Here is a 20,473-nt window from a genome sequence, read left to right as displayed (position 1 = left end):
ATTTGTAATTCTTCCCAGGAGCGCCTTAGTAGAGACTAAAATCTTGTTCATACTCCCCCCTTGCATTGTCAAATTTGCTTTTTGTGCAGGTACTATCTTTACAACTTCTTCCTTTATTTACTTTTGGCTGCATTGGGTCTTCGTTGCAGTGTGCGGGCTTCTCATTGTGGTGGCTTCTCTTGTTGCGGAGCATGGGCTCTAGGCGCGCGGGCTTCAGTAGTTGTGGTTCACGGGCTCAGTAGTTGTGGCGCACGGGCTTTGTTGCTCCGTGGCATGTGGGATCTTCCCAGACCAGGGCTCGAACCTGTGTCCCCTGCATTGACAGGCGGCTTCTTAACCACTGAGTCACCAGGGAAGTCCCACAACTTTCTCCTTTTAAGGTCTGTAAAACCTCCCGCTGGTTCTGAAGTCCATGGGAGGTTTTCCTGGGGTCTTTGTTTAGCTTGCCACACTCGAGGCTCTGTCATCCATCTGTGGATTCTCTCTGGTTGAGGAAAGACACTGTTCTCAGCTTTTCTCTTTCAAGTATGCAGCGGTCTGTCTGAATACTTGGTCTCTATTCCCTAGCATGAGATGAACCTAGACTTTGAAAGAGGCCTTACAAACCATTCAGGGACTTTCTTTAGCCTTTGTATTTTGCTAACTGTTTTTTACTTTCTCTCACTCTCATTTTCTCATTATTTGTACTGAAGTAGACCCTTGGTGTCTTTTATTTCCCTCTACTGACCTTCAGTCATTGGTTCATTCATCTATCCATTCTTTTAACAGGTCGAGCACTAGGGATGTAAAGATGATTAAGACACATTTCTGCTTTGGGGGAGCTCATTGTTTGGTGGAGGTGGGGAGCAAATTACTACATTTATTGGTTTTTGTTATTTTATTGTTACTATATTCTATTGTAGTTGTAGTTGTCTGTTACATCTATATGAGAGGTTCACAGAGGGTGCTCTGGGAGCCCAGAGAGAGGCATCTAACCAGACCAGGGGTGTCAGGGAATACTTCTCAGAAAAGGTAGAGCTCAACATAAATTTTGAGCAATGAGTATGAATTAGCTAAAGAAAGGGTCTGGGGAAGAGGGAGATACCATATATAGGAAACGGAATGTTTGGAGGCACAGAATTGTAAATGAGTTTATTAATTCGAAGGAGTATAAGCAATTTAATTATGCTAGTTACAGTGTCAGGCTTTAGAGTTCAGCTGTCTGGGGTCAAATCTTGGTTCTGCTGTTTATAGCTACATGACCTTGGTCAAGTCATGGAACCTCACTGTTCTTCAGTCTCCTCATCTGTAAAATGAAGGTGATAATGATTTCTACCCAATGGAGTTGTTATGAGGATTAAATGAGATAATTCATGCAAAGTTCTTAGCAGAGTCCCTGGCATATAGTAAGCACCAAATAATTGGTGGTAGTGGTATGGTGATGGCTGCAACAGAAGGGAGTGGTTAGGCATGAGGTTGAGAGAGAGGTTGTATTCGGAAGGACCTTTATTTCAAGCTATGGAGCTGGACCTTTTTTGAAGGGTGGACGAGTAACACTATGAGATTCCTTCCAGAAAGATCACTGACAACTGAGTGGTAGAAGGATTGGATTGACGATCAAAGACCAGTTAGGAGATCCTTGAATGATAAGAGCCTGAGCCAGGATATTGGCAGAAAAAGGAAAAGCAAAAGATGTATTTCAGTGATATTAAGGAGGCAGAATCAACCAAATGTGGATTCTGTCCTGGTTTCTAGTCATTTCCTGGTAATGCAGGTATATTAAGGACTGTGGAGATTTGTGATGATATATGGCATCCTACATAAAAGCCCTATTCCTGTGCTCCTGGGCAATTCCAATTTTGCTCTTATCTCAGTGGGAAATAATGTCCATTCCAGTCTGTCAGTGGTGACCTTTACTTGTCCTGTCTGGGATTTGCCATCCACCATTGTATTCCTTTGTTTCTTCCCACCCAAGGCCTTTTCCTTCTTTTTTCCCAGCTTTATTGAGATATAATTGTCATATAATATTGTGTAAGTTTAAGGCATAAAATGTGTTGATTTGATACACGTGTATATTGTGAAATGTCTACCACAATAAGGTTAGTTAACACATCCTTCACTCACATAAATACCATTTTGTTTCTGTTATGGTAAGAACATTAAAGCTTTATTCTCATAGCATCTTTCAAGTATACAGTACAGTATATATTGTTATCTATAGTCATCATGCTGTACCTGTGATTCCTGGAACTTAATTCATCTTGTAATTGAAAGTTTGTACCCTTTGACCAACATCTCCCCATTTCCTCCACCCCCTCAGCCTCTGGCAACAACTTTCTCCTCTCTGTTTCTATGAGTCTGATGTTTTCAGATTCCACATATAAGTGAGATCATACAGTATATGTCTTTCTCTGTCTGACTTATTTCACTTAGCATAATGCCCTTCAGTCTCATCCATGTTGTCACAAATGGTGGGATTTCCTTCTTTTTTATGACTGAATAATATTTCACTGTGTCTATGTGCCACATTTTCTTTACCCATTCCTCTATCAATGAACACTTAGGTCGTTTATGTGTCTTGGCTATTGTGAATAATGCAGCAATGAACATGGGAGTACAAGGCATCTCTTCAGGATAGTGGTTTCACTTCCTTTGGGTATATACCTAGACGTGGGATTGCTGGATCACATGGTAGTGATATTTTTAATTTTTTGAGGAACCTCCATAGTGTTCTTGGTAGTAGCTATACCAACTTATAGTCTCACCAACAGTGCACCAGGGATCCCTTTTCTCTACATCCTTGCCAGCATTTATCTCTTTTTTTAAAAAAAATTAATTAATTTATTTGTTTATTTATCTTTGGCTGCGTTGGGTCTTCGTTGCTGCACGCGGGCTTTCTCTAGTTGCAGCGAGTGGGGGCTACTCTTCGTTGTGGTGCATGGGCTTCTCATTGCAGTGGCTTCTCTTGTTGTGGAGCATGGGCTCTAGGCACACAGGCTTCAGTAGTTGTGGCATGCGGGATCAGTAGTTGTGGCTCATGAGCCTCTAGAGTGCAGGCTCAGTAGTTGTGGCGCACGGACTTAGTTGCTCCATGGCATGTGGGATCTTCCCGGACCAGGGCTCAAATCCATGTCCCCTGCATTGGCAGGAGGATTCTTAACCACTGTGCCACCAGAGAAGTCCCTCTCTTCTCTTTTTGATAATAGCTATTCTAACAGGTGTGAGGTGATATCTCATTGGGGTATTGATTTGCATTTCCCTGATGATTGGTGATGTTGAACATCTCTCCATATACTTGTTGGGCATTTGTATATTTCCTTTGGATAAATGTCTAAGTCCTCTGCCCATTTTTTAATCAGATTTTTTTTTGCTATTGAGTTGTATGAGTTCCTTATATATTAATATTTTGGAAATTAACCCCTTATCAGATACATGGTTTACAAATATTTTCCACCATTCTGTAGGTTGTCTTTTTATTTTGATTGTTTCTTTTGCTGTGTAGAAACCTTTTAGTTTGATGTAGTCCCACTTACTGATTTTTGCTTTTGTTGTCATATCCAAAAAATCATTGCCAAGACCAATATCAATGAGCTTTTTCCCTATGTTTTTTTCTAGGAGTTTTATGGTTTCAGGTCTTACATTTAAGTCCTTAATCCATTTTGAGTTAATTTTTGTGGGTGGTGTGAGATAGGGATCCAATTTCATTCTTTTCCCTGTGAATATCCAGTCTTCCCATTACCATTTATTGAAGAGACTATCCTTTCCCCATTGAGTATTCTTGGCTCCCCATGGTCTTTTCTTATCCAGCTAAGCAAATAACTTTCTAGTTGCAATTCTTCCCCCTAATAACATTCAGGAAAGTTAAGGGAAGTTTTGCTTCACTGAAGGCTGGGCCAACCTGCATGCTAGGTCTGTTACGTAGCTCCTGCAGAAATTGAAGGAGCTTTTCAGAGTTGCGACGTACATGTGTGTGGTGGGGCAGGGGGTGATATTAGAGGAGGGCCATCACTAGAAGAGAAGGACTGCCAGTGGGGGTCACATGGAACTAGACCTACTTAGACTGGAGGGGCTGCGTACTTCAGCCAAGAAGTCACTATATCCATAGCTACTGGGAGAAGGAGGAAGGGGGACAGGCATCTTTATGCCTGACCAAACTTATCAGAACAGTGCCCTGGAGCTGGGGAGAGAAGTTCTCAAGGACAGACTCTTCGTGTCCAAAGACCTCCCAGTGGTCACCCCTCTGATAGAACAGGTGTGGTCTTGTGGAAGACAGGCTGTAGGAGAGGAAGGGTCCCTGATTCTCAAGGAAGGGGCATGGAGTGGGGAAGAGAGAGAGGAAGACTCTCCATATTCTACTCTGACTCTCACTGTCTATCACTATCTCCTTGGGAACAAGAATCAGGAGCTACCTCCAGAGGAACAAGGGCCCAGCATTAGGAACCTGGATTTCTGGCCCAAACTCATCACGCTTGTTGTGTCAATCATAGAGGAAGATAAGAATTCCTACACACTCGTTCTGAACCAGTAAGTATCACCTCACTTGGCCCTATCTGTTTGGTGGTTGGTTTGTCCATCTGTCTAACAGCCTCTTTCTTTCCTACCTCTATGTGTTTGCAGTGCCACCTCTTCCTCCTGTTCGTCCATCTGTCCCTCTGTCCCTTGTATCTGTCTGGGTAACTGTTTCTGGAGACATGTGTGGAAACATAATGGGGGGCCCTGCCCAGACTGAGCCAGCCTCCCTCGAGTGAGAGACCTCTGGGAATGGCTGCCATAGGAGTCCCAGGGGATCCAGAGAGCATATGTGTATGTGTCTGTCTGCTATGGATAAAGTGGGCCTTCTTATACCCACCTCCTTGCCCTTTCTCCTCCTGCTTATTTAGCCTGGGCCTGTCTTCCAACCTCAACACTTCTCCTCTTGGCCACAATTCCCTGCCTTCTAGGCATCATCTCCCCTAGGGCCACCTTGCCTGAGGGGATCCTCTGCCCCCACTTGTCCTACCACTGGCCCCTGGGTCCCTTTTCTGCAGTTTGAGCCTAGTAGCCCTGTTTCCTAGGCTTCTCCTCTCTTCGATCTGACCTCCAAGAACTTGGCATGTTAGCCTTGGAATCAATCAAATCAAATGGCTCTTGCCATGTTCTCTGACTGTGGCTTCTTCCATCATCCAGGTTTCCTCAGGAGTTGAATGTGGGAAAAGTCAGCGCAGAAGTGATGTGGCAACTCTTTGCCCAAGACATGAAATATGCACTGGAGGGTAAGGGTGTGCCCAAGGCAGTGGGCTGCAGACCCCTAGTCCAAGCACCTTGTTTGCTGTCCCTTTCTTCTCCCAGACAACTAGAAGTTCTGGGTGAATAATACAGTGAGAAACTAGAGTGATTTTAGGCCTGGTGGGTGATAGGCCTCAGGAGGCGTTGGGTAGGCAAAGCTTCAGCCGAAGGAGTAATGGAAATTGCTGTGTGGATGTAGGTTCCTCCTTCCTGCTTTAGAGCAAGTGCCTATTTAAAACTTTCCCAGCCCTTTCCTTTCCCAGAGATCAACCCTTCCCATGCTGGGTGTTCTCAAGTGGCCCGCTCCCTAGAGAATGGTCTTATGAAACTTATCTTTACAGTTTTACAGAATCTCAGAACCTTAAATACATAGATAGGTAAGGATTATTTTCTCACGCTGTAGACTGCCTGGCCTGACTTCCCTTGAAAGTTGTTCTGGATTGGTGTGACAAAGCCAGAAAGATACTTCTTCCCTCATTTCTCCTATAGAACAGGGTCACAGACCAATTATTACTCATCTTGTTCATCCAGCTTATTCTTTTATTCATTTCCCACTTTGGTCCACAAAGATATCACTCCCTACCTGTATCAGACCTTCCAGTACCCATCTGTGCTCACTTATTTAGCTGCATTTCCTATCTGTTTATATATGTTAAAACATATATATGTTTATATATAAATAAACATATATATGTTTAAAACAAACTCAAAAGGTTTGAACTGCTTCAAGAGAAAGAACTAATGTTGACCTGGTTTCAAATCTCAGTTTAACCACCTACTCAACAGTGTGTTCTTAGACTGAGCTACTTAACTTTTGTGAGCTCCCGTTTTCTCATCTGTAAAATGGGAGTGATGATAGCATCTATTTCATTGAGCTAATGAAGTAACTGAGATGTATGTGACATACTTAGCATACTGCCCGGCATTTATTAAAGGCTGATGAGCAGAGATGCAATTTTAACAAAGTAGTATTTTTATAAGATTTTACGTCAATGGAAAATGGGGGCAGATGGAACAGGGACAGACTGGAAGCAGAGTGCAGATAATGTAATCATTTAGGGCTGAGGGGATGGGGCTGGGATTAGAGCAGAGGAATTAGAGGAAGAATGCGATTTGATAGACATTGGAAGGAAGTTGTGACAGGGCTGAGTGATTGTCAGAATGGTGGAGGGCAAGAGAAAGGGAGACCTGTTTAATAAAAGGATAGTGTTGACTCCAACTGTGAAAATGCTATCATTCACCCAGTATTTTTAAAGTCAACTTTATTGAGGTATAATATACATACAATAAAATAAAAACACTTTAAGAGTACTATTTGATGAGTTTTGACAAATAAGTACACCTGTGTAACTACTGTCCCAATTAAAATATAAACAGAAAGTTTCTTCATGCCCCTTTGCAGTAAATCCCCACCCCATTCACCAAGCGTACTGAGTATTTTCTTTGTGCCACGCACTGTGCTAGTTGAGATGAATGAGGCATAGCCCCAGCCCTTGAGAAGCTCCCAGATTAGTCAAGACAACAGACCTATAAGCTGGCAGTTACAATTTAAAGTTGTTAAGTGCTACCAAAGGAATAAGCATAGGGTGCCGAGAGGAGACCCATGTAACCTGGACCTGGGAAGAGCACCTGGGAAGGCTTTCTGGAGGAGGTGATGTACAAACTGACACCTGAAGGATGATAAATCTTAGCTGGTGGGGAGGGAGGGCATTAGTGACAGGGAAGGGAGAGACAGGCATTTTTGGCAGAGGACACAGTATGTTCAGAGACCTGGGGTCTAGACAGAGCTGGCATGCTTGGGGAACTGGAAGCAGTAGTTCAGTGTGACTAGCACTTTAGAGTGTAGGGGAAGAGAGGAGTGAGAGGTGAAGATAGAGAAGTAGGACAGAGCTAGATCATACAGGAGGTTTTAAGCCATGTTTAGGATTTTGGACTCTATCCTGAGGCAGTTGAGAGGCATTGAACAACAATCCCATGTTAAGAAAGGGATTAACATAACTAGATTTTTAATATAGAAAGGCCACTCACTGTGGCTACAGTATGGAGAATAGGTTGGAGGAGGAAAGACCAGTTTGGAGACTGTTGTGGTAATCCCGGTTAGCGATGGTGGTAATGAGACCTAGACAGGTAAAAGCGTAACTAGAAAGAAATGGATAAATCCCAGAGAAGTTTTGGAGATGAAATCAACAGCGATTGATGAGTTAATTGGATGTGAATAAAGAGGAAGAAGGAAGACTTGAGGGTGATGCTCAGCATTGAACAAGAGGGTACGATTAGTGTGTATACCCTGTTCAGCTTCAGCTGGAGATGTTAAAATGGCAAAAGGTGGTGACTGGAGTTAAACCCAGGCAAAGTGAGATGTTCCATCAAAGCCTTGTATAGACATTACCAGAACCGGGGAGATATCAGCAAGCTGGAAAGTTGAAATCATGAGGTTGAAAGAACTCTCCAAGGATAAAAGATGAATGGAGGGAGGATTGTGGCAGTCACGGGCAGGAGAAGGTTTAGGTACCCTTCTGCCCCTTTTGACAGATTAACCACGCCCTGATCACCACACCCCACCGCCAACAACCTCAAGCGACTACTGGAGCCTGACTCCATGGGACTTGTTAGAATAGTTTAAAGTGTGCCCAGTGTTTCAGCAATCGTCCTGTTAGTTTTTGTACCACGGAAGTTAATTAGAAGTTGGGGTTTTGGACCAGAGTGCAGATGATGGAGAATTCTCTGTAAATACAGTAACTTGAAGGTCCCTAGAAGAAGGCAGTTAGGGAGCTCTGGAGTGATGGAGCAGCACTGCCTCACTTCCAGTGGGTTGTCGAACAGGGAGGAGGAAGGGCCCTCCTGGTGGAACCGTGTTACATTTCTAGGTTCTTAGCCTGGTTTAAGGACAGCAGGGCGGGAGAGAAGGGGCAAGCCCTGAGAGAGTCTCTCTGATGTCCCTGATGGTTTCACTTTCTTTATCGCTCATTGGTGTCTCTGCTCTGTCACAAGCGTCCACTGCCATTCGTATCCGAAAAGTCCTCTTTCTGGGTGGTAAGAACTTCTGGTTGGTGTCCCTTTGCCTCTAGTCTTACTCCTGTTTCCTCTTCTCTTGCTCACTGCTTCTTAGAAGAGACTGCAAATGCCACTCCGGGTTGCGATGGTGCTGCCTACAATGCCGGGAGATGAAATTCCTGGGACGAGGGAGCCTTTTGAGGCTGAATCCCGGGCTCCCATTTCCTCCTTGAGTGTCTGCTGTACTCATTCACAAGGGCCAGCGGCCCCAGACTGGCTGTTCTGCCTTGACAAGGAGGAGCATCAGCCGTGGCAACTCTGAGTTGAGCAGTAGAGTTCCCAAGGACAATGACCTTCCCTTCTCTGTTGCTCAGTACGCTCCCCAGTTTGCTTGCTTTCACCATTGTTATATGTAAGCACACAGTTGGCTTTTATTGTCCAAATTAATGCTTCATCTCTAAAGGGGGTAGATGAAGAAAGCCTGTGGGTGTGGCCAGTGCTAGACTCTCTGGGCAAGCTGTGGGTGATCGTTATCCTAGATTTCCCAGAAGGCTCTGCAGATTCAGCTGTATAACCTTTCAAGTCCATAAGCATCCCATTTTCTGTAGCAGGATGGCCCTTTCACCTGGCTGTCTTTCCAAACTGACTTATTTGCATACTTCTTTGAGAGTTCATTTTTCAGTGTCCCAGCTCTGCTCTGGGACCCTTCAGTTTACTTCAAGGTTCTGTTACACCATGGCTGCTCAACTGCTCGTTCTGTCAGCTCGGGCCCATTTTGGTTTTCCCTGTGTCTGTGTGGTTGTCAGTGACCCATTTATGTCATATACGACTGCTCATCTCATTTAAATCCATCTGAGGAAATGGCTCAGGTACTAGGATTAGAAAAGCCCTGGAAAACCATCATGCCTCTCCAGTCCTGGGCAGTTCCCCCACTAATCAGCCTTAGCACCTACATCCTTTTCTCCTCTTCTTCACCAGAGGCCAGTACCTCACTTGCACTTCCAAAAGCCAGCACAGGAAGGACTGTGGGCCTTATCTGGGTGTCTGGCTTAGTCTCTAAAGAAAGATTTGGGCCAGGCTTTTAGCAGAGTACCCACTGTTAGAGGGAGATGGCTGTGAGGAGGTGCTTGGGAGTCACCCTTGTTCTCAGACATTTGATAGAGCCACCTGACTAGATCTGCCGCCTTGGGAAAGCTCAGGAACCATGGCCTCTACTGCCAGGACCTGACCCAGCCTTCCTCCCCACCACTAGAGCATGAGAAAGACCGGCTGTGTAAGAGTGCTGACTACATGAACCTGCACTTCAAGGTGAAGTGGCTCCACAATGAATACATGCGGGATCTGCCTGCCCTCCAGGGGCAGGTGCCTGAGTACCCAGCGTGAGTCATCATGTGGGGGCTACCGAGGGAAGAGGGGCGCTTAGGGGTTGGACAAGGCCAGTATCCTTACAGTCAGGTACATGGTATATGCCAACCACTAGCTCCAACCCCCAATTTTCCTGCCTGGCTGCAGGTGGTTTGAGCAGTTTGTCCTACAGTGGCTGGATGAGAATGAGGATGTGTCCCTGGAATTTCTGCGTGGGGCCTTGGAACGAGATAAGAAGGATGGGGTAAGTCGGGGGCTTGGGCTTCACAGGGGTCAGGCCAGGTCTCCCAGCAATTGGCTATCAGCAGAAGTTCCTGGGCTCTAGCCAGGATGGCTGTCCCTGCCTTGTGGAGTCCGTAAGGAGGGCTGTCGAGGGCCACTGAGCCACCCCTGCTGGGCAGAGAGCCCTTTAGAACCTTACAGACTTGGGAAAAGGTAGCAGCTGAAGATGACCCTGTGTGTGGCCTTCCTTAGTTCCAGCAGACATCAGAGCACGCACTCTTTTCCTGCTCTGTGGTGGACGTCTTCACACAGCTCAATCAGAGCTTTGAGATCATCCGGAAGTTGGAATGCCCAGACCCCAACATCCTTGCCCACTACATGAGGAGATTTGCTAAGGTGACCATGACCTTCCCTACCCCTCCCCTCTTACCTCCATCACACTCACAGCCTAGCCACAGGCCTGAGCTCAACCCCTCTTTGTGATGGCCTTTGGGTTAAGCCTGGCGTTAACCCATTCTCCTTTACTTGAGTCTGGGGCAGACAGGTGGGTTTGTTTCAGTGCTGTTCTGGGGTTGAGAGGGTGATTTGTCCCTTACTTTGACATTCCCCTTTACATACCTGTTGTTACTGTTCTGGGATGAGAAGTGCAACCTCAGGTAAGATCCTTGTGGGTAGAGCTAAGGGTTCCTTCTCCTTTCCTTTTCTCCTCTTTTCTCAGACCATCGGGAAGGTGCTGATGGAATATGCAGACATCTTATCAAAGAACTTCCCAGCTTATTGCACAAAGGAGAAAATGGTGAGGGTTAGGCTTTTTGCTTTTGAAGCTATCCTCAGAGCTGAGGGTGGGGTGATTCTCCTGACTTGTGATTCCCAGCAGGGCTGGGCTTGAGATTATGCCACAAAATAATAAGAACCTGATGAGGAGTTCCTTTGTGCCTCCATTTGGTAGTTTATTCTCTACTGAGCTAGGCCTTTGCTTAGTCTTTCTTTCTCTCTTTTTAATACATTCAGAGAGTTATAAAGGGTAATCCCATGAACACCTGGGGCCCACCACCCGGCTTAAAAGCAGAAACATTTGCTTCTAGTCTTCATTCAAGGAGAGCTGTCTGCATTGGTTCCAGATCTCAGTGCTTAGGGAGAGACACATGTAATATGTGTTGTAAATTCCCTGTGGCTTTTGGAGTAATGTGAGAGAGGGAGGAACTGTAGACTGATGAGTTCTGTGCTGAATAGAGCCAAACTCAACACCTCCCTCTGTCCCCAAAGCCTTGCATCCTGATGAACAACATGCAACAACTGAGGGTCCAGCTGGAGAAAATGTTTGAGGCCATGGGAGGCAAGGAGGTAAGTCTTAAGGTTTGGGGTTGCTGCACTTTTCCTTTGTTCCTGAGCTCCCTGGCCACAGAACTCCACCCTCTCCTGACTGGGTATAGACCAGGAGTTTAGCTTGGGGTCTGGAGTGGTTTGAGCTGAAAGATTTGAGTAGGCATTGGGGTAGAGGCCCTAGGAGGGAGGAGTGGGGGCACAGGAAGGGAGGAAAGCATAAGAGAACCAACTTAGCCAAGCCTGCCTCCTGTGGATACAGTTGGACCCTGAAGCTGCAGACAGTCTGAAGGAGCTGCAGGTGAAACTGAATACGGTTCTGGATGAGCTCAGCATGGTGTTTGGAAACAGGTCGGTGGCCCCAGAACACACGGCCCTCAGAGCCAGGTGTGGTGCCTGGCCAATCCCAGATCCCCTGCCCCACACTCATCCATCCAGCCGCACATATGTGGATCTTCCCCCTCTTCCTGCCGGCTGTCCCTGTTGGAGCCACACCCTGAGTATGCTGGAGTGGAACCAAATAGCTGGTGCTGCTTTAGGGACAGTGTGCATTTGGGGCAGGGAGGGCTGCACTGTGGGCACATGTGTAGTTTCCAGGTGCGGATTGATGAGTGTGTTCGACAAATGGCCGACATCCTGGGCCAGGTGCGGGGCCCAGGGAATGCATCCCCCAGCGCCCGGGCCTCAGTGACTCAAGATGCAGATAGTGTGCTCCGGCCCCTCATGGACTTCCTGGATGGCAAGTGAGTACAGCGCTGAGGACTGTCCTGTAGGGACGGACAGGGCAGAAGCAGTCAGACAGAGGAGCCTCTCAGGGAGGGGGAGCTCTCAAGCACTCACCCCATCCTTACCTGTTGCCTGGTCCTGCAGCCTCACACTTTTTGCCACTGTGTGTGAGAAGACGGTCCTGAAGCGGGTACTGAAGGAGCTCTGGCGGGTGGTAATGAATACAATGGAGAGGATGATTGTTCTGCCCCCACTTACTGACCAGACGGTAAGGACACCTCCCTTCCACTTCATCCTGCTGTGTCTCCCTAAACCTGCTCCACGCTTCCTGATTGAGTTTGGAGTTCTCTGCTTTTGACTGATTCGCTCTCTGCCCAGGGCACCCAGTTGATCTTCACTGCTGCCAAGGAGCTGAGCCACCTTTCCAAACTCAAGGTACTCTGGATGTGTGGGGTCCTTCTGAGGCTGGGGGTTGCCTGGAAGGAAGGAAATTTGAGCTTTGAAGACTGAAGCAGAGGGGAAGGAGAGGAACATGTAGCTGTGGCTGACAGGTGGGGGAAAGACTTTGATGACAGCCATAAGCTGTCCTGATGCTGTTGCTTTCTCTGGGGTTCTAGGACCACATGGCGCGAGAGGAAACCCGGAGTCTCACTCCAAAGCAGTGTGCTGTCCTTGACCTCGCCCTGGACACCATCAAGGTGGAGACCTCCCCCTCCTCCAGACAATCTTACTACCACACCCTCTTGGTCCTGGCATTCCATTCTGCCAGATTAGGTGTCCCTCGGGCTCTTGCCACCCCACATCCAGAAGAGAGTGATTTTTGTGTCCATATCTTTCTCTGCTATTCCATATTCCTGCTGGGGACCAACCAAAAAGGTACCTCCTGTGTGGTCTCAGGTGAATCGCCACGGACCTAGAACATTATTCTTGGGTTCTGCAGACAGTTTAGTTCACTTTGTACCTCATTGTCGTTCATGAATATTTTCCACTGGGAATTAATCTTCCAGATCCTAATACCCGACATCTGGCTGACCTCTTCACTTATGTTTAAAATCATTTGGGTTTTCGAAGGATTTTTTTTCCTATTACACATTCATTTATTCAACCAGGCAACATGTGTTCCGGGCACTAAACACTATGAAGGATGCAGAGAATCAGATATGGTTCCTAGCATCAAGATACTTATAACCTGGTAAAGTGATAAATAAGGCGGGTACATGTGGGCTGTGATTTAGGGCACTTCGGAGAGGTATGTCATAGGTATAAAGTGCTCTAAGGATTCCCAGGGGTAAAGCAACACTTCTGACTACTCTCTTCCTGAAATGCTTCTGTCGCATATCTTTGTCCAGATAGATTCATCCTTCAAGCATCACGTCCAGAAACGTGGCCATTCCCTTACCACTCCTGCCAGATATTCAAATAATACTCTTAACCTGAGAGACTATGACTCTGGCTCTGTGTGGTGTTCCTGATATTGTTGTTTATTGAATGCCTCACCATCCTCTTCCAGCATCTTCGCTGAGCCTCTGCTCAGATGTCATTTCTCTGAGTTACATTGTTGGAGAGCTGCCTCTGTGTAAGGGGATGAGGCAGTAGCAGTTAGCAGTTATTCTTGTCTTTCAGCAATACTTTCATGCAGGAGGCAATGGGCTGAAGAAAACCTTCCTGGAGAAGAGCCCAGATCTGCAGTCCCTACGCTATGCCCTGTCTCTGTACACACAGACCACAGACACACTCATCAAGACCTTTGTGCGCTCACAGATTGCCCAGGGTAAGGCCTAAGGGCTTTGGGTCCCCGCCTCCCCTCCCTGATACATCTCTGTCCCTAGGGAGTCGGTATCCTGTAGCCCTCAGGGAGGATCCAAGTACTTCTTCAGAAAGCCCTTCAAACTCAGACACCAGGATTTCTTGATGGATCCCAGTACTTACCCCCACCCCACACTCATACCAGATAGGGGAATCACACAGACCTGGGAAATGTGCCTGAGCTTTCTTTTCCCAGACATCACCTGGCCAGTGCATGTGTGTTGAGCTCAGGGCGTATACCCTGTTTGGTAGGAAAAATCTGTGAGGAAGCCTTGAGAATGAGTGGCTGAGACGCTCATGAAGGCTCAGCTTTGGGAGCCTAAGTTGGAAGCTGTCCAGGGGAGAGAAAGCAAAAGACTTTCCAGATTCTCCAGTGTGGGTGAGGAGAAGACTAAGAGAGGCAAACCACGGGAACAGTTGAAGGGAGGGTGCGGATCATGGGGCTCTGCAGAGCTGAGACTCCGGCCTCATGGGTGATGCTAGTGCACAGGGAACCCAGGCAGCTGATTTTCTCCCAGTGACTTCCAGTTCTCAGAACCCCTCCCTGCCTCCAGGCAGGCCCATTCATAACAAAACACATCTGCCTAGACATGGCTCAGACTGAAATTCTGACCCTCACCCTGGGAAGGTCCTCCTGGAAAGGACCTTCAAGGCGCAGTTGTTGTTGCTCCTTCCAGGGAAACCTGGGCATGCTGCCTGGAGGAGTGAACCTGGTGGAGGGGAGAGTGGGAAGGCTTAGGCCTTACTGAGCTGTGGATCTGGTGCACAGAGCTGACCCAGAGGGGAAGAGGGATCTAAGCAGTTAGAATAGAGTTGATGGAAGGTGAAAAATACAAGGGACCTGCAGTACTGCTCCATTTTCCACGTATGTTCTTATTTCAAGTCCAGAGTGAGAAGAAGACAGAGCAGAAGAAGTTATGAGCCTTGCTCAAGGAGACGGGGATCTTTCACAGAGCTGAGTACATGTAAAGGCCTGTAACAGGGAGGATAGGAGTTAATCCAAAAGGCCTTTTGGAAACATTGAGCTTTAAGCTGGATATAAAGATGAGGAGGGGCTGGAATGGGCACACATGAAGTAACAGCAGGCAGGGGTGGCGACTGCAGGGAGGATGCAACTGTGAGTGTACGTTTTCTACCCACTGCTTTATCATTTAAGGGCCTAGGAAATTAGAGCCTACAACTTTCTCTTTTGTACCCTGTGGCTCTCAGAAGCCTTCTCTCTGTATGTTCTACTGCTTCTGTCCATGATTTGGTTGATCTTCAAACTGTTAAGTATAATTTGGAGCATTCGAGCATTGACCCCAGTTCTTTGACCTCTCTCTCCACACTACCCCATCTCCGTGCTCCCTCAGAATATGTGTAGAGCTGCTCTGAATGGCTGTTAACTCCTTAGACCTCTAACTGATTCTTCTTTCTCTGTCCTACTGCTGCTACCTCTTGACTTGCCTGTCCTCACTCAGTGCATGATGGGAAAGGTATTAGGTTTACTGCTAATGAGGACATTCAGCCGGAAAAGGGTACGTTATATACCATGGAGATGTGAATCTAATATGGGCTAACACTGTCCCCTGTGAACTAGAATGAACTGCTTATGTTGGGGCTGGGGGAACCAGGTGTCAAAGTTCAGAGGCTCTATCCCAAGTTCCAGAGATGGGCAGTGTATTCATACAGTCTGAGACAGGGTTAACAATAGTTGTCCTCAGAATTCCCCCACCCCTCCATCTTAGGACAAAGAAGTTTTATCTGGGGTGTAGGGTACTGGTGTTTTCCCAAAACAGAGTGAGGCCTCTGCTGAGGGGAGGCTGAAAATCGGCCAGAGGGGCTGGGGAGCTGTTTGCAGAGAGGTCCAAGTTTGAGCAGGAAAAAGTCATTCTGTACAGGGCAGCCTCCCAAGAAGGGGGCCTCCGCAGGCGGGAAGGTGCTGCTTTTGGCTAGACGGGACCCGCATTGTTCTGCTGAGACACCATGGGGTGGACATAATTCTCAGACAAAAATACAGGGTGGCAACACTGTCCTTTCCCAGCATCTTTCAATGAAAAATTCTGCAGGCTAGGAGAGGTTTGGGGAACCTGAGAGATTCCAGGTGCAGTTTTGGAAGAGGTTTCGCCTAAGATGTTGTCACCCTGATTTGTATTTTAATATATAGTCTCATTCTTTATCCCCGTTCTTTTCCTTCTCCCATTACTTACTTCCCCGTAGCTTCTGTGGGTGATACTTCTTGCTTTAGGATGTAGGATAGTAGCCTCCCAACTCCACGGTTTTACCTGGAATAATTAGGCCTAAAGTCTTAAAGTTCTCCAATGGGGGAATCATCTGTCCGTCTGTCCCTCAGGGTCCGGTGTGGATGATCCTGTGGGAGAAGTCTCTATTCAGGTGGACTTGTTTACACATCCTGGAACTGGGGAGCACAAGGTCACAGTGAAAGGTGAGTGGCATGGACTTACAGACCTCAGACGTTTTCTTGCCCAGTGGCCTCATCAGTCAAAGGCAGGGACTGCTTATCCCAGCCTTTCAGCTTAGCCCTCCTCCAAGGGGAATGCCACCAGGGGCTCAAGAACTGGGAATGCTTGATGGGATCCCTCACAGTTTTCCCATGTTTGTGCAGTGGTGGCTGCCAATGACCTCAAGTGGCAGACAGCCGGTATGTTCCGGCCCTTTGTGGAAGTAACCATGGTTGGCCCTCACCAAAGTGATAAGAAGAGGAAGTTCACAACCAAGTCAAAAAGCAACAACTGGGCCCCCAAGTACAATGAGACATTTCACTTGTAAGTTATGGGCTGGGGGCCTGAAGGACTCTGGGATGGGGGTGATCTGGGGGGTAAGAATTGAGAGGGGAGAGAAGGGATGGGCTGGATGGCAGCTGGGGTGAATTCATTTGAGGACGCCCTCAGCTCTGGTCTCCCACCTTCCATCTACCCTGTGCTCACAGCCTCCTGGGAAATGAAGAGGGGCCAGAAGCCTATGAGTTGCAAATCTGTGTGAAGGATTACTGCTTTGCCCGGGAGGATCGTGTTCTGGGGCTGGCTGTGATGCCTCTGAGGGACGTGGCAGCCAAGGGCAGCTGTGCCTGTTGGTGCCCCTTGGGCCGGAAGATCCACATGGATGAGACAGGCGTGACCATTCTCCGGATTCTGTCTCAGAGGAGCAATGACGAAGTGGCCCGAGAGTTTGTGAAGCTCAAATCGGAGTCTCGTTCCGTGGAGGAGGGGAGCTGAGCACCTAGGCTCCTGTGCCAACCAGATGGTACCAGTTCCACAAGTCAGGGCTAATGGGAGTTACTGTGTATCTTAGGGTCCTCGTAGTCAAGAGGCTGACTCATTCCGTTAAGGACGTTTAAGGAAAAGTTTGGGGTGGTGCGAGTATGGCTTTGCACAGAAAGGGTCATGAGTCCCTGACCGGCAGGTCTGTGATGCTGGGAGCTAGGCTGTGGGGGTTACCAGGCAGGGAGATTTTCCACAGAGGGGCAGACGTTTCTGAGAGTGTCAGCCATTCTTGGCAGAGGTTCTTCCACTCCCACACCCCTTCTCTACCCCTCTCCATACCACACCTTATCCAGTTAGATCCGAACATACCAGTCATTAGAAGAACAAGTTTAGAAGGCCTGGAGCTTGTGCCTAATTAGGTAAGTAATCATTTGAGTCTACAGGTATTGCTGAGCCCTGTGGTCTGGATTGGAGTATGGCCAGGGCAGGAGCACACAGAATGGAATTCAGCCTGTCCCTTGAGCAGAATCTACTGGTGTAGAGTAGCTCAAGTGAGTACAAGGCATTGAAAGTGAACCAGAAACCTTTCAGAAATGAGCTCTGCTAATCCCTTGCCCAGATTATCTGTCATGAGTAGAACCAGGTTCCCATGGTGCTTCAGAGCCCTGAGCAGAATTTCTTTGGAACCCAAGCACCAGGGGCCACCTGCCCAGGAGTCCCCCTGCCTCACTCCTTTAGGAAGAGGAGTGATTCTTCAGGACATGAGAGGCTCTTCTTAAGTGTATGCACCTGAGAGCTAGTTGAAGGATCCAGGAGAGAGGACTGTTTTCTTCGTGAATAAGCCCTGAACAAAGCCAAAAGTTGTGGAAATCAATCTAGAAAGAGTCCTCTTCACCTATGGCCACTGCCTTCTGGCGGTCCTCCCCCTTGCAGAAAGAATCCAGCCTTTGTCCTCACTCCCTTTCATCTAGGTCAGCTGCAGTTCCCCTCATAGACGTTCAACCCTACAGGAGGAACTTTGACTGTGATCCCTCTGTACCGGCTGGATGAAGGGGGGCCTCAACACTCCCTGGGAGGTCAGAGACAAAACTTTTTCCAGAGGGTCATGTGGACTTCCCAGGCCCGTTGCTCAGAGAAGGGCCTTCGATAACCTCAGTAGCAGCCTCTTGGACTTCCTGAGGACTCTGCATTGTCCACTGGCCATTACATGAAATAAGAAACTAGGAATCTTTGCTGTTTTAAATTATTGTATGTGCCATTGTTACAAGAGATTATTGGCTAGTCTGTAATAAATTATCTTATAGCAGCCTTTGGGGTCTGATAATTCTGTTAAAGTGTGGAAAGCTGTAGAAATGACTTCCTTATATAATGATAGGTTTTAGACAAGTGGTCCTTTCCTGCTCTCCACCCACCACCGCCCACCCCCAAGTGGTGGAGCCTCAAACCGCTGGGTGAGTGGGGACAGATTTCTGAGAAAGGGGACGTGGTTGGAGGCGGGCTTGGGGAGGAGGGGCGTGGCCGGAGGCGGGGCTCTACTCTGGCCGGATCGTGTGGCTCCGGGGCACCTGCGCACAAAGGTGCGTTAAGATGGCGGTCGTTGGAGTCGGCGTCTGCGGAGCGATGGTGAGCAAGAGGCGCCCGAAGGTGGCGCCCGAGGAGAGGGTATCGCCTCTTCCCTCCCAACACTGAAGAGAGACTGTACCCCCATACTATCTCGCATTCCTAGCACTCTGTGTACGTCCCAACAGCTGTCCGTCTTCATACTTTCGTGTAAACTGTTCTCCCAGTACTCCCCATCCCCATACTCGAGTATACGGGTTTCCTAGATGCTCCAGAGAAGACTTACCTGCCCAGATACCTAGCAAAGGGGATCTTTATCCCCCAAATACCTCCCAGAGGGCATCCATTTATCTGGTTACCTCATAAAGCAGATACCCCCAAAACCTCCAGCTAAGGTACATTCCTATTAACTCAGGGAGTTTTGTCCACTTTTCCAGCACTATCCAGATTGTCTGAGAGGGAAGCCATGAATCCTATACCATATTTGACTTGAAAGTGGCACATTTGCTCTCATTCCTCTGTCATATGGAGCAGGAAACCTACTTCATAAGGAAAAGTCAAACTCTGGCTGACTAGCTTACAAAAGGCTTGCAGATTTGAATTAGTAGCTAACTTTTTAAAACCAGATTTTACGTTTTAAAAATGAGTATTTCTAGCTTTTGAGGAAAAAATCAGAAGAACTATTAACTCTTAGCTGACATTCCCACAAAGTGACAGGTGGTTGGAGCTGAGAAGCAAGTAGCAAATTAGTTTTTTGTAGTTCATTATAGACTCCATTACTCCTTATTTTGTCATTCTGGGCTTTACGTTATTTCCCTGGTATGTGGTAGACACTTGAGTTTGTGATCCCTGATATAAGACTTTTGGTAATTTTCTGTGCCAGTACTTTGAGCTCTTAATGGAAACTGAAATTCAAAGACGTTGGATATATGTTATATATGTTTAGGTTATCTTTGGTTTCTGTGATGCCCTGATTAGGATCAGAGATCATACTAGTAGCTAAAACCCAGGGTGAAATCTGTATTAAAGTGTTTTTTATAAGAGAATTCAATCAAAATATCTGCAGTTAGCTTCCTGGTGCATTTGATCTTGAAGAAATCGTGTGCCAACTCCTCTCTGGCGGGATCAGGCCAAGAACAAGGCGTTGTTTCTCTTTGAACAGCTGGTTTTAAAAGGGCCTGGCTCTGGTCAGTACCAGAAGTGATGTCTCAAAAGTGCCGTCTCCTTCACTCCAGAACGCCTAGATCGTAACCCTCCTCTCTGTGGGAAATAACAGGCCTCGTAGTGTCAAGAGTTGGGGGTATTCTGCAGGCTGTATCTAATCAGAAGTAGAACAGACGTACCTTTAATAGTGGATTTTTTAAAAAGCAAAATCGTTTCTGTCGGCATAAGTATATAACTCACCTAGTCATTGTGAATATTTGGACTAGCTCCGTGAATGAACCTCGCATATCTTGAAGCAGAATGGCTAAGCTGAAGAAGCAACATGGAGTAGTGAAGATGGTATTGAAGTGGGAGTCAGAAAACATGAACAGTAGTCTCAGCTCTGCTACATACTTCTCAGGGGACCTTGACTTTTACCTTTTCAGAGGCTGTTGCTTGCATCTGTTAAATGGACTATGAATTCCTGCCATATATACTTCAGAGGGATCAAATGGGCTTATTTAAATGTGAAAACACTTTGAAAACTATACTATACATGTATAAGGGATTGTTGTCATTATTACAAATGATCCTCTGAGCTCTGATAACTTACAAGGAACTTGTCTTGCTGTGTCCTGGGTTCAAAATCAATAAATATTTGCTGAACGCATAATATGTGCCAGGTACTCATCTAGGCACGGAGCCTAGCACTGAACAAAACAAAAACCCTTGTATGAATTTAGGAGTGGGTTATCAGCATGTTGAGTGCCTACTAAGTACCCAGCACAGTATCACAGCATGGTGAAGTAATAGGGAGAATCTAGATGATGAACTTAAGTCTGCCACTGTACAGCTGTGAGAGAGTCTTTCCCTATGTGAGCCTGAAC

At 47.1% G+C, this 20,473-nt stretch overlaps 1 protein-coding gene across 3 annotated transcripts in view; it reads left to right on the top strand.

Annotated features, from left to right (window-relative positions):
- UNC13B (unc-13 homolog B) overlaps positions 1–18,189 on the top strand; it is a 233,920-nt gene extending 215,731 nt beyond the window's left edge. For 2 of the 3 annotated variants that reach the window (XM_068551975.1, XM_068551974.1), the window contains 16 exons: positions 4,376–4,503; positions 5,146–5,231; positions 9,491–9,617; positions 9,751–9,847; positions 10,078–10,221; positions 10,544–10,621; positions 11,092–11,169; positions 11,411–11,499; positions 11,739–11,891; positions 12,019–12,142; positions 12,253–12,309; positions 12,492–12,572; positions 13,498–13,645; positions 16,013–16,105; positions 16,286–16,445; positions 16,610–18,189. In XM_068551975.1, coding sequence (XP_068408076.1) covers positions 4,376–4,503; positions 5,146–5,231; positions 9,491–9,617; positions 9,751–9,847; positions 10,078–10,221; positions 10,544–10,621; positions 11,092–11,169; positions 11,411–11,499; positions 11,739–11,891; positions 12,019–12,142; positions 12,253–12,309; positions 12,492–12,572; positions 13,498–13,645; positions 16,013–16,105; positions 16,286–16,445; positions 16,610–16,895 — 1,929 coding nt within the window. In that variant the 3' untranslated portion in view covers positions 16,896–18,189. Of the gene's footprint in view, positions 1–4,375; positions 4,504–5,145; positions 5,232–9,490; positions 9,618–9,750; positions 9,848–10,077; positions 10,222–10,543; positions 10,622–11,091; positions 11,170–11,410; positions 11,500–11,738; positions 11,892–12,018; positions 12,143–12,252; positions 12,310–12,491; positions 12,573–13,497; positions 13,646–15,140; positions 15,198–16,012; positions 16,106–16,285; positions 16,446–16,609 lie in introns of all 3 variants that reach the window. The other variant, XM_068551972.1, reaches the window with a different exon arrangement.
- Positions 18,190–20,473: the final 2,284 nt, after the last annotated feature.

Source organism: Eschrichtius robustus, chromosome 10 (assembly GCF_028021215.1).
Source record: "Eschrichtius robustus isolate mEscRob2 chromosome 10, mEscRob2.pri, whole genome shotgun sequence".
NCBI lineage: Eukaryota > Metazoa > Chordata > Mammalia > Artiodactyla > Eschrichtiidae > Eschrichtius > Eschrichtius robustus.
This window is presented reverse-complemented; position numbering and strand designations above follow the sequence as displayed.